We start from the raw sequence: 16,679 nt of genomic DNA on the forward strand, positions 1-16,679 counted from the left end.
AAAAACCCTGACATGCTTTCCATGGATAAAAACACACACTTAATATGTAGGGGGACATTCACAAAAGTGAATGTAAATGTGGCTTTTATGGAGTTTTATTGTATTTTAACTTTTGTAAACTGCCTTGGGATGTCTTATGAAAGGCGATATAAAAATTGATCAATAAATAATTCCACACACACACACACCCTGCAGTTTGGAGTGATACATACAAGAAAGGACTGTTTTATGTGCTACTTTTGCACATCTGAATCAGCCATTCATTTCTTTTTACTCCCTTCTTTGGATGCTTCACACAGTGGATGGTGGGGAAAGGTGTTACCCTTTTATGATGTGTTTTTGGCAGTATAAAAAGGTGATTAAAATAAATATGATGAACTGCATACAAAGACAAAATGCACCTGGTGAAAATTGCTGCATGACCCAAACACAGCCTCTTCTGTACACACATTTAATTCTCTTCCTGCAGCTCATAAAAACATTCTGTTTACTTTCTAAGCTTTGGTCAGTGACGCGGCAGAGGATGAAAAGGCGGATGCCTCCTTGATCCTTCCTCCATGCCATGAAGATGCTGACAAACCAGAAGATGTCTACAAATTTGAGGACCGTATCTTTTTTGGGCAAAAATCCCGCTGCTTTATTTTAGCATGGAATACCCTGACATACTGTAAATGTAGAGGAAAAGGAACAGGTTTCAGTGTCAAAGGGCAGGAGAGAGGGAGAGCTGTATGTGAATGAAAAAGGTCAGTGTTCCTTGTTCAGCCATGGATGGATGGATGGGGTCAAGAGGGGGCACTTATACAGAGAATCCCAAAGATACCATTTCAAAGTTGGGGGCAAGGCAGAAATGATGCAGCAGTGTATAGAGCTGGTGTGTAGGCTAGAGATGCAGGTACTCCTGAAGTCTGATCACAGATAGTCTGAACCATTGCAGGGAGGCCAGCATTTCCTCCCTCTGCCCTACCTAAATGGAGGGCTCTGCCTGGGGCTAGAGAGGTGTTGACATCTCAGCTTCCACACAATTGGCCAGAGTGTATCTTTCTCTCTCGCTGTGCCATAATCATGGATAGTCCTGGCAATGGCAAATGCAATTCTAATCTCTTTCCTCCTGAGCTTTCCCCGCTTTTCATTAAGTGCTCTAGTATCTTGTTATATAGGAAAGCATTATTCATCATGTCAACCTTTTGTTTGCTTCTGTTTCTTGTGAGTTGAAGTAATCGGGGGTGGGCAGCCTAAGTTATTTCATGGTTTGAGCAGAAAATGCATTGATTAACAAAGGGCCCAAATTACCAGAAAGGGTGTGTGGGTGGGATGGCTGTGCAGTCCTAATGAATTGTGATCCAGGAGTTGAATCTATCTGTCTCCCCCGCCTCCTCCTGCTCTTTAATGGTATCCAGCCCATGGTGGCCTCCCCGCTTAGCCTTATGGCAGGGCTGCCTCTAGGGATAAGGATCTGAGCCTTTGTCAGTCTTTAGAGATTCCAAGGGAAGCCTTTAGAAGCTGTCAGCGTTCTTATTCCGAAAACGCCTTCAGTTCTTTCCCCTGCTGAATATGAGGCACTTCAGGCTCCAGCTGCAGCTTTCATGAGCGTAACTGCAGCTGCAATCCTTAAGATGGCAGAAGAGAAAAGGTAAGCCTGCTCCAAATATTGGGGCAAAAATGTGTTGATGCACTGCCTTGTGCTGCTTAAAATAGAAGTGTAAATTAGCTATTACTTTGCTTCTTGAAATGGCTGCACACGTTGAGGATCAGCTGATGCATGCACTTGATGGCTGCAGTGTGTGAATGAGCCATTGCTGAGAGAACTTCCATGTCTCCAGTGTCACTGCAGATGGCGTGCAGGTGCCAGTCATCCCTGAAGAATCTAGTGGTGTATACACAGATACAAATCAGCTCTGTGACCTTGTTTCCTGGAACTAATGCACTAACCCTGTGATCCCCCCCCCCTGTGTGGCAATGCCCCAGGGCTGATTTCAGAGGAGGTGAGCTAGTGATGGTAATATACTTGGACCAGTTTGCCCTTGAGTTACCCTGGTCATAACCCCGCCTCCACTTTCCATCCTCTCTTATGGAAGATGAATTGACATACTGCAGAATCCACCTTCCCTGCCGTGTGAAATGCCTTGTTCTTAAAAGGAATTAAAACCAAGGCAAATCATCTCGCCTTGTTATTGAGGAATAGGTAGGGAGCTGGGAAGAGGATAAAAGGTTGACAAGGAACAAACATAGGAATTGGGAAGAGGCAGGGCTGCAAGCGGTGGCGAGGGACCCAGCATGGGGAAGGCGAGGAGGGCCAAACCAGGAGGACCACAAGCCAGGTATTCAGCTAGCTGCTGAAGTCTGTGTTCCTTGATCATAATTGTATGAGGGCACCAGGGCAGAAATAAATAAGAGAGTAGATATTCCAAGTATGGACCCGCAACAAAATGTTGCACTACATCCCTGGTGGTGCATGTGTGACCTGTGCCTGTGGCTGAGCATGGTGAAAAAATGAAAGTTGGCAACAGAGGCAGAGGTCCCTCCTCCAACTTGAGTCTTATTTCACAAGCAATTCCCCACCCCATTTGGGGGGCTTTTTCCCCCAAGGAGAGGCACACTGATGCTCAGTCCCACCTCCTCTTCATCAGCCACGAAGCTTCAAGAGTTTAATGTTAAGAAGCAGGGCTCTTCAGTTTTGTGCTACAGAGTAGGCTACAACATGTTTCTTCTAATAAGTCTTACTGTGGTTATCTGGACCTCCCAGAATGTTTCTGTACGGCTGAGGAGTTGTGAGCAGATTACCTCGAAACTTGCCCACCAGTGCCTAGGAGGGCAGTACTTCATAACATGAAGAGATTAACTGTGTCGAATTCCTTCCCCTTCAGAAACAGAACAGGGTAACCTGACTGGTGAGGGAGCTATAGAGTTTTAGCATTTTCTTATGTGGAGATAATTGGACAGTTTTCCTTTTTAGAAGCAGAAGGGGTTGTGTATGTCTTGAGGGAATGTTTTTCAAGCAGAGAAATTTCCTGCTGGCTGTTCTGGCATTCCTTCCTTCCCCTTGCTCCTCGCCACTGAATCCCATTAGCTTGGCTCATCTGCTTGTCAGTTTAACTATACTCTGGGCCCACAAACATTCCATCCCATTGACTTACAGGGGACATTTTGGGGTATTTTTGGCCTCCTTAGGGTTTTTTCTTCAAATTTTTTGTACACCAATGTGTCTGCAGTTCACCCCCATCCACAGGCACTTTGGTTATCAGTCCATAAGGATCATAACATTTTCATCTCTTTAGAAATAGTGTACAGGAGTACCTCATTATCCGTGGGGGTTCCATTCCTGCATATTACCCTGGGTAACGAAACAGTAGATAATGAGTCATTGGGTCTGTAGGAATGCGGGGGTTAGGTTCCCAGACTCAACCCCCTTGCCCCCAAAACATGAAAATGAGCCAAATAAAGTGCTCCGCGGGCCATCAGAAGTCCAAGGATGTCCCGTCCCCCCCTTTTCAGGTGAAAATAACATTTTTGAGAGGTTTTTAAACAATGAGCCATAAAATGGCTCCCGTGATCAAAATGGCTGCCAGAAATGACCCCAGAGGTCATTTCCGCCCAGAGACGAAAGTTTGGGCGGTATATAAATGTGATAGGTAGATAAATTTCCAGTCACCCCAACCCATACGTGGCCACCAACCCATTCTGGCCACCATTCTCTGAATTAACCCCATTTTTGCAGGATACCCAAAGTCGGGTATCCCATTACCCGACTGTGGATACATGAAACCACGGGTGGTGAGTATACTACCACGGATAGTGAAGAAAGCCTGTATAGATAATGGCCAGGGAATTAACTTTAATTTGGCTGATTTCTGTTGATGCAGAAGCATGGGTGCTTTCAAGCCACACAGAACTCTATTGAAACCGCCCTGAGCCATTTTTGGAAGGGCGGTATATAAATCAAATAAAAAATAATAATAATAATAATAAATTTACAGTAGCTGAAAGAGCAATTCTTGCTTCCTGTTGCTGGACTGCCTTTTGGCCTACTGACAATTCTGTCTTGTCTTGCTTAGCTATTGCTCCTTTGTCCTGGATGAACTTAAGTCCCTGCCTCTGGATGAGAAGACCCGTGACCACAAGACCCGATGTCTCTGGTTTTTGGATTGTCTTGTCCAGCTGAGCCACAGGAGGGTGGTTAAAAATAAAAGTAAGGCTTTTTCCTTGCTTACCTAAACTCCAAGATAATCTATCTGAGCAGTAGAAAGTCAAGCCAGCTGATCTGGATAATGTTGTAACTCGTTTAAAATCCTTGCTTTTGATTCTTTGAGGGCCACAGTTCATTTATAGTGGCCGTAGGCAGTATGCTGAATCCTTTGTTTATGCTCTCATCCTGTTCCCCAGCATCTCTTGGGGATACCTCACATTGGGCAATATGCAAAGATGCCCAGTTCAGGCTGTACATTGGGATGCATTCTTCACAATATCTACCAGTGTACGCATTTATATTCATCTCGCATCATGGAAATCTTATGGTTGATGTATCGGCATACTTGAAGTAATGAAGACCTAGTAGATTTCAAACTGGCAATTCAAATTGGAGTCCTATAGGCTAGGTCATCAACATTGGGTTTCCAGATGCTTGGATTACAAGTCCTGTCATCCCCAGCCACAATGGCCAAAGCCACAATGTAATCTGTCACTATTGTGTTCTCCCATGAGAGAGATTGTGGGGTGGGGGGAGAGGGAATGGAGAGCCTATTCTTTTAATAACCCAGCACAACCTAAGTGTAGACTGATCTTTCTGGAAATCTGCAGAATACAAATTTCTGCAACCTACACTGTGCGGGAGATGGCAATGGTAAACCACTCCTGTATTCTACCAAAGAAAACCACATGGCTCTGTGGTCGCCAGGAATCAACACCAACTCGACAGCACAACTTTATCTTTATACTGATGTTTATGCCAATTAAGCTTTTTGTTTTGCGTAATTTATTCTGCTAATCCCAGGGCGGGGCAAAGCACTGGAAATTTTACTCAGCCCCTTCCAGGTTTCTGAAATTTTACTAGACTTTATTCACTTTTTATTTGCTGCACTGAAGGCTGGTAACTTGCATTTTAAGAATATGATAGCTGAGATTCTGAAAGAGTGCTGCACTCTATGCTCAGTATATATTCCATCTTTTTTACTGTGCTTGCTCAGTTTTCCAGTGTGCACATAGCCCTGGTTATGCCTTGCACGATACATGCAGCATATGTGTTGCTTTGCTGCACAGAGGTGATCTTAGTGAAATAAATCATCTTGTGTGAATCCGATCTTGGAATCCGATCAAGGCATTTGTGACCTGATCCCCAGATCAGGAGAGCTGCTAAATCTCAGTGGGATTAAAATGCAAGCTCTTTGACTCAGCTGGTTTGTAAATCACAAATGTTTTTGATGACTATGTAATGCAACCCCCTCCCCCCAAATATAACCCCAAAACAACTGTAGCTACCAGAAGTCATCCCAAGCCAATCAGCGTCTGGCACCCCAACACTAAAATGAGCTTTCTAGTCCTAGGGAATGGCAGCCCTCCTGGCTTTGCCCAAGGTATGGTAAATGTTGTCGAAAACCTAACTGAAAAATACTTACTGTTCCAGATGCGATGGGACCCGATTGTCCACATATCATCAGTAACAAACTTGTGAAAACCTTCACAGCACTGTCCTATGGCAATGGCAGGTAGACCCTTTTATTTTGGTCCCTAATGAAGAATCTAGCAAAACTTATAATTCAGGGCTTGAACTGGGCAAGGCCTTGATCACTCTTGGGAGACTCACTACAGTCAGGATTTTGCAACATCAAGGGATCAAAAGTAGATCTACTCTAAGGCAGAAAGAAAATGGCTGCATGAGACTTTATTCCCAGTGGGCTAGTTTGTATGATACTCTCCCCACTGAGCTGGCCCACCCAGTTAGGAAGGGGGATGCACCAAGAGTGTCCTTGTTCTGAATCTTTCCTGGACATTTTAATGCCCTCCCAACATGTTTGTTTATCATATGTGGGGGCTGTTCAGTCAAACTTTCCTTTGTAATGAAGTAAGTTGCCTGAGAAAATATCGGGGCATCTGGAAAACAAGTCAAGTGTTCTCCACCTTAATCACATAGGCTGGTTTGGCAGGGGGAAAGTATCATCCCAACTGGCCCAATGCATGCATTTTGTGAGATAATTTTTCCCCCACTCAAAAGGGGGAAAAGTCTTCTATTTGTTCTTAAAACATCAACTCAAGTGATCTGTTGTATTTTTCAAGGGGGAAAGTCTGTATAAATCTACATGCTTTGAATAAAGAGCAATTCATGCAGCTGTTTTCTTTCTTTTCTGGTACCTTCTCTAGTCTATAATGAGGTTGCATTTCTGTCTCTTTAATACAGGTGAAACTCGGAAAATTAGAATATCGTGCAAAAGTCCATTAATTTCAGTAGTGCAAATTAAAAGGTGAAACTGATATATGAGATAGACGCATTACATGCAAAGTGAGATAAGTCAAGCCTTAATTTGTTATAATTGTAATGATCATGGCGTACAGCTCATGAAAACCCCAAATCCACAATACCAGAAAATTAGAATATTGTGAAAAGGTTCAACAGTAGGCTCCAGGTGTCCCACTCCAATCAGCTAATCAATCCATAACACCTGCAAAGGGTTCCTGAGCCTTTAAATGGTCTCTCAGTCTGGTTCATTAGGAATCACAATCATGGGAAAGACTGCTGACTTGACAGTTGTGCAGAAAACCATCATTGACACCCTCCATAAGGAGGGAAAGCCTCAAAAGGTAATTGCAAAAGAAGTTGGATGTTCCCAAAGTGCTGTATCAAAGCACATTAATAGAAAGTTATGTGGAAGGGAAAAGTGTGGAAGAAAAAGGTGCACAAGCAGCAGGGATGACCGCAGCCTGGAGCGGATTGTCAGGAAAAGGCCATTCAACACACACAGACGGATGCTGGACATGGGCTTCAAATGTCGTATTCCTCTTGTCAAGCCGCTCCTGAACAACAAACAACGTCAGAAGCGTCTTACCTGGGCTCAAGAAAAAAAGAACTGGTCTGTTGCTCAGTGGTCCAAAGTCCTCTTTTCTGATGAGAGCAACTTTTGCATCTCATTTGGAAACCAAGGACCCAGAGTCTGGAAGAAGAATGGAGAGGCACACAATGCAAGATGCTTGAAGTCCAGTGTGAAGTTTCCACAGTCTGTGTTGATTTGGGGAGCCATGTCATCTGCTGCTGTTGGTCCACTGTGCTTCATTAAGTCCAGGGTCAACGCAGCCGTCTATCAGGAGATTTTGGAGCACTTCATGCCTCCTTCCTCAGTCGAGCTGTATGGGGATGCTGACTTCATTTTCCAGCAGGACTTGGCACCTGCCCACACTGCCAAAAGTACCAAAACCTGGTTCAATGACCATGGGATTACTGTGCTTGATTGGCCAGCAAACCCGCCTGACCTGAACCCCATAGAGAATCTATGGGGCATTGCCAAGAGAAGGATGAGAGACATGAGACCAAACAATGCAGAAGAGCTGAAGGCCGCTATTGAAGCATCCTGGTCTTCCATAACACCTCAGCAGTGCCACAGGTTGATAGCATCCATGCCACGCCGCATTGAGGCAGTAATTGCTGCAAACGGGGCCCAAACCAAGTACTGAATACATATGCATGCTTATACTTTTCAGAGGTCCAATATTGTTCTATTTACAATCCTTGTTTTATTGGTTTCATGTAATATTCTAATTTTCTGGGATTGTGGATTTGGGGTTCTCATGAGCTGTACGCCATGATCATCATAATTATAACAAATTAAGGCTTGACTTATCTTGCTTTGCATGTAATGCGTCTATCTCATATATCAGTTTCACCTTTTAATTTGCATTACTGAAATTAATGAACTTTTGCACGATATTCTAATTTTTCGAGTTTCACCTGTAAATGCATGGCAGGGTTTGGAAAGTGGGGATGCTTGCAGCGCTACATCAGTGGTGGGAGAAGCTGCATGCTCCCATTTTTTGCTGCTTGTAAAGGCACAAGAGGCCTTTTTGGTGCAGGAGCTGGCAATCCTATTAAATAATACTTCCCTTGCTATCCCCTTCATCCCAGTTTCTTTTATCAGCTGCTAGAGTACAGCCTGTCTGTATGAACTGTAAGGGATAACATTCTAGCAGTTTCCCACCCCACCCAAAATGTCCAGAAGGTCAGTGATAGGTCTTTCTTGAGCAGCCTTTGTTTTATAGTGATCTGAGTGGTAATTCTTTTTCTCTAGAGGAATATAATGAATTTTGAACTCAAATAGACTACTCCCACTTGAAACTGGGCATAAGCCTCAACCAAGCACAACAAGCTGAGCCTGTTTATTACAAGGCTTACATCAGTTCTGTACTAAATCAAAATTCTAGGCCCAAATATCAAATAAGGCTGAATTCTGTGGCCTCTAAAAATCTATGCAAGTCTGTATATATACCTATTTTGACTCGTCTGCTTCTGTTGGTTAAGAGGAAGAGAAAAGAGCAATGCAGAGTGCTGAAAACTCTGTCCCCTTGTTGCTGGCCTCCTTATTTGACTACCTCCCCGGCTTTCATGATTTCACCAGGCATTGAATCCCACATAATCTGAAGTTTCTTGGCAGCTCTAAGGTCTAGAAACCTACTTTTAAAATAAATAAAAGGACAAGGCACTCTGGAAGCCGGTTTCTGTCTCCAGTGCTGCAATCCTAGTATGTACACAGCCCTGCATGTTTTCTAAGATCCCTCTTCTGCTTACTTCTTGTCTTTAAAATACTTTTCCATAACCCAGTGCCCCACAACCAAGAGGTATTCACAGCCACATCCAAGAGGTGCTCGCAGCATGTGTGCTGAGATCCCACACAAGCACAGAACAAGTACCAAATAAATAGTGAGAGAGTTAAAACTGCAGAATAAATGATACAAAACCCAGATAGATATTAAGACTTGCATAATTTATGTGTGGTGCATAATTAATCCCTTCCTCATGCAGAATTCTGACTTTTAGAATATGGAGTGTACCCAGTACTGGATGTAGCGCATCTTGTGGAATTGTGTTTCTCTTCTTAACCTTTCTTCACCATCTGTGTTTTAGGATTCAGAATAAGGTTTCTGCTTCAATGAGAGCCAAGATAACTGCATACGCCATAGCCCTGGCCTTGCACATTAACAACTTCCAAACAGACCTGACAGTTTTGCAGCGGGATCTGAAATTGCGAGAAAACAAGTAAGAGTAATGCCGTTCCTATGCTTGTTACCTGTTCTCTTATTAAATTAATGGAGAGCTTTTTTATTTATTTACATTTTATATCTTGCTCTTCCTCCAAGGAGCCCAGAGCGGTGTACTACATACTTAGGTTTCTTCTCACTACAACCCTGTGAAGTAGGTTAGGCTGACAGGCCCAGAGTCACCCAGCTAGTTTTATGGCTGAATGGGGATTTGAACTCAAGTATCCCCGGTCCTAGTCCAGCACTCTAGCCACTACACCACACTGGCTTTGTGATCCCACCTAACAAGCAAATTACACATGGGTGGGGAGGCAGGGTTTGTTTGTTATTATGTATTTAAAATATGTATGCCTCGCCCCTTAAATACACTACTGCTCGGGGCAGCTCACAACAATAAAATAGATACAATATAAAATAAAAGTAATAAAATTAAGAAACGTAAGAAATTTTAAGTTGTATCTTCAGGGCCAGAAATAGAAATGGATTGCATGTTTTCCCTAGGAGTGCCCGTAATTATTTATTCTCCATTACTCTGGGCACAGAGAATGAATGTGTGTGGCATTGTTTCTTGGATCGTGTGTGTGTGTGTGTGTGTGTGTGTGTGTGTGTGTGTGCGCGCGCGCACGCACGCTTGCTCTCTTTTCTGGCACACTAGAGCAACCAAGAAACAAAACCAGGGTTGGAGCTTAGCAGGTAGAGGTGGCCGGGGAGGCTGCGTGGAGCTGTATGGGGTGAAGTAAACAAGTTGTAATTTGAGACATGGTTGAGACCAAACTTGGTTACTTGGCAGGTGATAGATTTAGCCCCACCCCCAGGGGGTCCCCCTGTGTGCTTGTCATTCCCTCATGGGAGAGAAAAGGTGGTGCATTTACATCCACCACTTTCTCCAGGGTGCTCGGAGTGGTGTCCATAGAGGTTCCCAAGTGATCTATCCAAGCACTGTCCAGACCCAGACTGGTTTAGCTTCAGCAGTGCCGCTGCTTCATGTACCTGGCGATACAACTGCAGTGACAGAAGTTACTCCCTGATGCTGGGTAGCCTGTCCTGTAGTGATTAGGACCCCCTAAGATTTAGAGATCCTTGTATTTCTTATGATATCTCTTCAGTGAAGTGCCCATGGAACACAGGTTTTGAGAAAGCAGTAAAAACCAAACCTGAACACACAAACCAGTTCAGAGTGCGCTGTGTTTTCTCCCTCCTCCCTTTAATGAACTGGAACTGAACTCTGATCTAAAATCTCTTGGTTGCCTTGGATGGAACTGAACCCCGAAGCACAAGCACTGGAAACTGGTTCAGTAATCTGGCCCTCAGGAGAGTCTTTTGTGGGGTGGTGAGGGCTTCTTTCTGCTCTGACTACATTTGGAGAAACTAAATTTTCTAGTGAGCTATCTTGGGGGGTGGGGGCGAGAGCATGAAGCTTAGTAGGCAGGGCCAAGGACTGGTAGTCCCCCTGGTGCTCAAGTAGAGGCTTCCCCACCTACAAGTTGTTGCCCAACAACAAGGCCTCAGCATGGAGGATTCTTGAATGAAACCAGAAGCTTCTTGTTTCCCTTGGCACTGCAGTTCTTCCTTGCTGCCAGTCTACAATTCATCCTAGAACGGGTATTTTTGGGTGTGTTTAAATCATGTTATATGTATTTTGTTTATAAAATCCTTTGTTTCCAAAGAAACCTGTTAAATATTTGTTCTTAAGTGGGAGTTGTTGTTGTTGTTGTTGTTGTTATTATTATTATTATTAATTACATTTATATCCTGCTCTTCCTCCAAGGAGCCCAGAGTGGTGTACTACATACTTGAGTTTCTTTTTCACAACAACCCTGTGAAGTAGGTTAGGCTGAGAGAGAAGTGACTGGCCCAGAGTCACCCAGCTAGTTTCATGGCTGAATGGGGATTTGAACTCGGATCTCCCCGATCCTAGTCCAGCACTCTAACCACTACACCACACTGGCTCTCCAGAGTTATCATTGTATTCGTCATAGAACTACATTGCAGGCAAAAGGCAGTATTCTGCATGAAATGTATGTAAACCAGTTTAAAACCAATTCAAAGTTTTTGAACCAGTTACTAAACTACTACTTAAAGTTGGTGTTTGAAACAGAACATAGTTGGAGAGTTAGAAAATCAAGCAGAACCAGAACTGAACCCAAATGTTTAATGGCTCAACTCCCTGAATTTGAGGATGTGCAGATCTACATTTTTTTGGTAGGATTTTTAGGTAGCAAACATGAGCTGCCAGGAAAGATAACAAAGTATGCCAAATAGGAAGATATAGATGACAATCAAATAGCAGAAGTACTTCTGACCATGTACAGGAGATCTTGTCCTTGCCACCATGTAAATACAGCCAAGTCCTACTTGAAGTTAGGAGTCTGAGTTTGATTCCTTCCTTGTAAACTTGAGCTTCCACCCTTTCTTTTCCATAAAAATTCAACCCTCATTACGTTTATGTCAGTGCCGTTTTCTTCTAATGAAGTCCAGAGACTTTTGTGGGCAAATAGTTTGTTTTAGGAGATTTTAATTCATATTTTCTTGGAAGGGTTGCCAGCTCCTTACATGTCCTGCTCCTGTGCCTCTAATACCAACAGGACATGCAGATATTTAGTAGGTGTAGTTTTCCTTATCCTTTTTCTCTTTGCTAAATTACTTGTTTGACAGGTTGCTGACAGAAGCAGGGCCAATTTAAAAAGGTTCTGGTAAGAACTAATCTGCCTACTGTCGTTTCATTGTAACCTCAATTGATAATTATCAACTACCACTTCAAACATCCATCATCATGAATTGGGGTGGATGACATCAGAAACTATGCAGTTGAGGTGTCCCTACAACTGTACTAAATTTGGTCCAAATCAGTACAGGCATTGTGAAGTTGATAGGGACACACACACACACTGCCACAGAAAGTCGGGTGTTCTTATAAGCTTACTTTCTTTAAAGAAAGTAGGCTAAAAGTGGCAATCCTGTTCCATGTTGGGAGCAGGAATTCCTAGAGATGGATTTTCAATAATAAATGTCCTTTTTCAAGAGGTGCTAATTGGATCTAAAGTCATCTGAAATGAGTGAGTCAAAATGGGATACAGTAAGTTTCTACAGCAGGTCCCTGGAGAGAGTATGATGCAGTGAAGAATTCAATCCAAAGTGTAATTGAACAGGCTGAAGTATCCACCTGGGAATCTTTGACCTGCCATTTGGGCAGCTGATTGTTAGTGAGTGAGTGGCTGAAACTGCAATTTATTTGCCCTCAGTGAGCAATTTGAGATCAGCCAGGCTTAACTTGCTCCTCCCACCTTGTGGAAGATAGAAACTCCCAAGGACAAGTTTTTTTTTTGCTGAAGCTGTCCAATAGCTATGACCTCTTCCATTATGACAATGTTATTGAACTGTGTGGAAAAAAATCCCATCTTGAGAGCCTTTTCCTGCAGAATTGGCTATTTGTACGCAATGAATTATTCCTTTACACCAAATCTGAGAAAAATGAGACTGCAACTCCCAAGTGAACACCTCATTTCCAATTAACGTTTGAGCTATTAATAAGTATTATCAGAAGCTTTCAGCTAAATATCTAAACTCTAGACTTTAATGTGATGGAAACTGCTGTGGTTATTATGAAGACGTCTATATTGCCATCAGTGTGCATGCTGCTTGTGTGTTTGTTTTTAAACCAGGCCCTGTCCCCAAGAGCTTACAATCCAAAATTGACTGTGAGGAAGGGGAGGGAGATATGTGGGTAGCTAAGGATTAATGTGAGCAAAAGCAGTTACATGTGCTCTAGCTTGACTTCCTCAAAAGTCATTTGGAGATTGAGATTTGAGGCAGATTTGAAAGAAGCTAGTAAGGTTGAAATGTTGTACATGTTTGGTGTGTCTCGGGGAGTTCCAGGCATAGGGAACCACAAGGGTGAACTAGCAGAGTTGATTAAGAGAGTGGATGACTTTAGAGTAGCTGAGAATGGTGGTATGGTATGAAAGTTTAAGGTACGGATATATTATAAAACATGGAACAACAGATTACAGAATGGATGCCTTTCTATTGCCTCCAGTCTGTCTCTGGGCAGAGCTGCATATTCCACAACAGACACTAGTTTCCTGTGATAGCTGCTGCCATGCAAAGCAGTGCTCTAGGTGCAGCATTAGCAGGGGAGAAGGGGTGGATGAGGGGTATTTCTTGCCTGCTGCTTTTCTTTGAAATCTTCCCCTGTGGCTCCTTTGCCTTGCCTCACCCCTCATCTGGGTGTCTTATTTATTTAACATTTTGATATGTTTATATATTTGAGATGTGTGTGTGATGGCAAATAGAGGAAGAGTTAAGCATGTCATCTCCCATCTGCTGCTGCTTCTCTGCAAATCCCCCACTTTGCACATTGCTGGGATATATGGGATTGAGAACCGCATGGTTACCACCCAACAGGTAGTTCCACCCTCTGTTTTCAAGAGCTCTGGTCCAGTGAGAAAGCAGTTTTAAATTCTCTGTTTGGGAGGTTTTCAGTGTTGTCATGAAGATAAATGAGGTTAAGACAATTTTTGGTACCTACTCAGAGCAGTAAATGGGGCTGTGCACCCACATAACTAAAAAAGTGTCACCTTTTTAGCCTATTTTTTTTTTAGTAGGTTTATGAGATCGTCTGGCATTCTGTATGTGTCCCACTCTCAACTTCGCAATGTCTAGACCAGTGATTCTCAAACTTGGGTCCTCAGGTGTTATTGGACTTCAACTCCCATAATCCCCAACCAAAGGCCACTGAGGCTGGGGATTATGGGAGCTGAAGTCCAATAACACCTGAGGAACCAAGTTTGAGAATCCCTGGTCTAGACCAATATGAACCAAATTGGGTACATTTGTAGGGACACTTCAACAGTGTAGTTTGTGATGTCATCCACCCCAATTCAAGATGGCAGATATGTAAACTTTTGAGGTGCAAGTGGGCTAACTGGTGGACTGTCTATCTAACTGATTTGAACCAAATTAGGTACAGTTGTAGAGAGTGACAACCAGGGACATCTCAATCGCGTAGGTTGTGATGATGTCAAGGTGGCAGATGTATAAATGGCTCAACTGGGTTGAACCAAATTTATTACAGCTGTAGGGACAACTCAGTGGTGTAGTTTGTAATGATACCATCCACTTCAATCCACGATGGCAGATGCATGAATGTTTGAGATGCAAGAGGTCTAAATGTGGACTACCTAACAACAGATTTGAACCAAATTTAGTCCAGTTGTAGGGATAATAAAAGGAAAGTAGGCAGATTAGTTTTTACTAGAACATCGTTATATTTGGAGTCATTCCTTAAGGCTTGGTTGTTCTTTGGATCTGAAAGAATGCCACATTCAACTAGCATGTTTTATTTTATGCAAGCTTGTAAATAGCCACTAGCCTTTTCACTTGTGGCCAACAGAATTGTGGCAAAGAAGCCTTACTATACTGGTGGGCTTTTTAGATCCAAAATGACTAGCATAGGTAGGTGTAGGCATGTTTTGGGGGGTGGGGTGGGAGGGCTTGTAACCAAATTTGCATGGGTGATGGAGTTCTGGGCAGAAGGGCAGTAAACACAAACTATATTAATATAGTGTTATCGGTACGCATAGCACTTTGCAGAGTAATAGAAGCGGGGGTGGGTGGATATCAGATCTCTGCCCCCAAGAAGTTTGCAATACAACCTATGGCAGTGTAGGGTGATAAGCAAGGAAAGGGAGAGACAAAACTTAACAGGCAGAGGACAGAAAGCTGGTAGGGAACAAATGTAATTAAAACACACTCTCTATGTATTTTCTCATGACAGGATTCTTGACATTGCCAAAGCAATGAGGCTGAAAATCACTAAAAGCAAAGGTCTTTTGGGATTTGATGAGCACAAACTGGGGACGCTCACACTGCCCTTACCTGTGTACAAGATGCCACCAATCCAGAGGAAACGAAAGATGAAGTAAACAAGATGCCACCAAGCCAGAGGAAATGCAACATTAAAAACTATGTACTGTGACTTCTTGCTGAGTTTACAGCCTTCATTGTTCAATGCAGTTTCTTCCAGAGGCTCCTGTTGTTTTTCTGATTCTTGCTACTGCCTCAGCCTTTTCATCTGCAGCTTGTTTTGTAACTTTAACATTCAGTCTTCTTGGACTGGACAGTAATACTAATAAGCAAGGATTGGATCAACACCTGCTCTTAAGTGTGTGAAAATTCTGCTTGCCCCTTGGAGCAGATCAACCACAGAGACTGTGACCAATGGACCTCTGTTTTTTCCTGAATTGCTGTGTTGGGCACAACTAGAAGAGATGGCAGAACTTTTATGGGGCAGGTTTTAATAGTAAATGAAGCCAGGGAAAGGGGGTGGGTGGGTTGATAGACACACCATCAGGAGAAGGGTTTCATCCTTTCCTCTCTTGGTACTGTTCTTTAGTGGAGTACAACTAGCAACTGGATTTCAACTAGGAAAATGGGGTGGAAGGAAGGAGTTCATTCTCTAGGTGAAATTGGGCTGGGAGCCTCTCCTGCTGTAGTATTGTTGAATAATCTGTTTTAGAGCTGATCAGCACTCTGATAGAAGACTACTAGTCTCATGATGAGCAGGATACAAGTGTACTATACATATGACATTCTATCAAGGGCCCCGGCCTCTTCTACCAACAGCATGGCTCCTCTTGGCATTAAAGCCTAGTTGCCATCTCTCTGGTTCTTTAGCCCTTTCCCTACTACACCTCAGCACCCTACCACCCTGGTCCCTCTGTCTGTGCATAAAGGCAGAGCCCTGTCCCTAGACCACAACTTTCCTTTATCTTATTCTCCCTGGCTCCCCAGAGAGCCTGCCTCCAGTCTCCCTGTATGCAAGGGCTGCTTTTCCATTCTTTCCCCCATTCCAAAGCCAACACAAACATGTGCACTGTTCTGTAACATTACTTATTTGCTGTACCTTACAAGCAAACCTGTGACATTCAGACTGATTGTTTTAAGAACTGGTGTGAGTCGTTTCCCCCCCATTGTATTTCACATAAGCGCATAATAAAGGATCACTATCCATTTCCAAAATAGGGGGATGGAGACAGCGTGCATTACTCCATGGCTATAATTATCTTGTCACACAAATGGTGACAAATTTCATTTCCCACTCACTACAGAATCTGTTTACAGTGTGGTGAAGAATATGTGCTTATGCCACATTCAGTACTGCTCCTGCAGTTTGACAGCTGCTTTCTACCATTATTTGACAAAGCTTGATAACACAGTAAAAGCCACCACCACTCAAAATAGTTGACATTTATCATCTCTCTCTCTCCCTTTTAGTGTGAGGGGGCATTTCAGAGAGTATCTTGTATTGCAATTGTCGGACTCCATCAGCAGAAAAAACTCTGGCCCTAAGCACATATATTCTTCATCACACTTGCTTTTTGTTGGCAAAGATTCATTGCTCTGTCCCCCTGCCAAGGGCCCCTGAATTGTACAGCTCCTGCTGC

At 43.3% G+C, this 16,679-nt stretch overlaps 1 protein-coding gene across 2 annotated transcripts in view; it reads left to right on the forward strand.

Annotated features, from left to right (window-relative positions):
* The window catches only part of POLR1E (RNA polymerase I subunit E), a 29,851-nt gene extending 13,576 nt beyond the window's left edge, over positions 1-16,275 (forward strand). For both annotated transcript variants that reach the window (XM_053288849.1, XM_053288850.1), the window contains exons 8-13: positions 500-607; positions 1,534-1,630; positions 4,053-4,186; positions 5,618-5,699; positions 9,101-9,232; positions 15,011-16,275. In XM_053288849.1, coding sequence (XP_053144824.1) covers positions 500-607; positions 1,534-1,630; positions 4,053-4,186; positions 5,618-5,699; positions 9,101-9,232; positions 15,011-15,158 — 701 coding nt within the window. In that variant the 3' untranslated portion in view covers positions 15,159-16,275. The remainder of the gene's footprint in view (positions 1-499; positions 608-1,533; positions 1,631-4,052; positions 4,187-5,617; positions 5,700-9,100; positions 9,233-15,010) is intronic.
* The last annotated feature ends 404 nt before the right edge of the window (positions 16,276-16,679 follow it).

Source organism: Hemicordylus capensis, chromosome 2 (assembly GCF_027244095.1).
Source record: "Hemicordylus capensis ecotype Gifberg chromosome 2, rHemCap1.1.pri, whole genome shotgun sequence".
NCBI lineage: Eukaryota > Metazoa > Chordata > Lepidosauria > Squamata > Cordylidae > Hemicordylus > Hemicordylus capensis.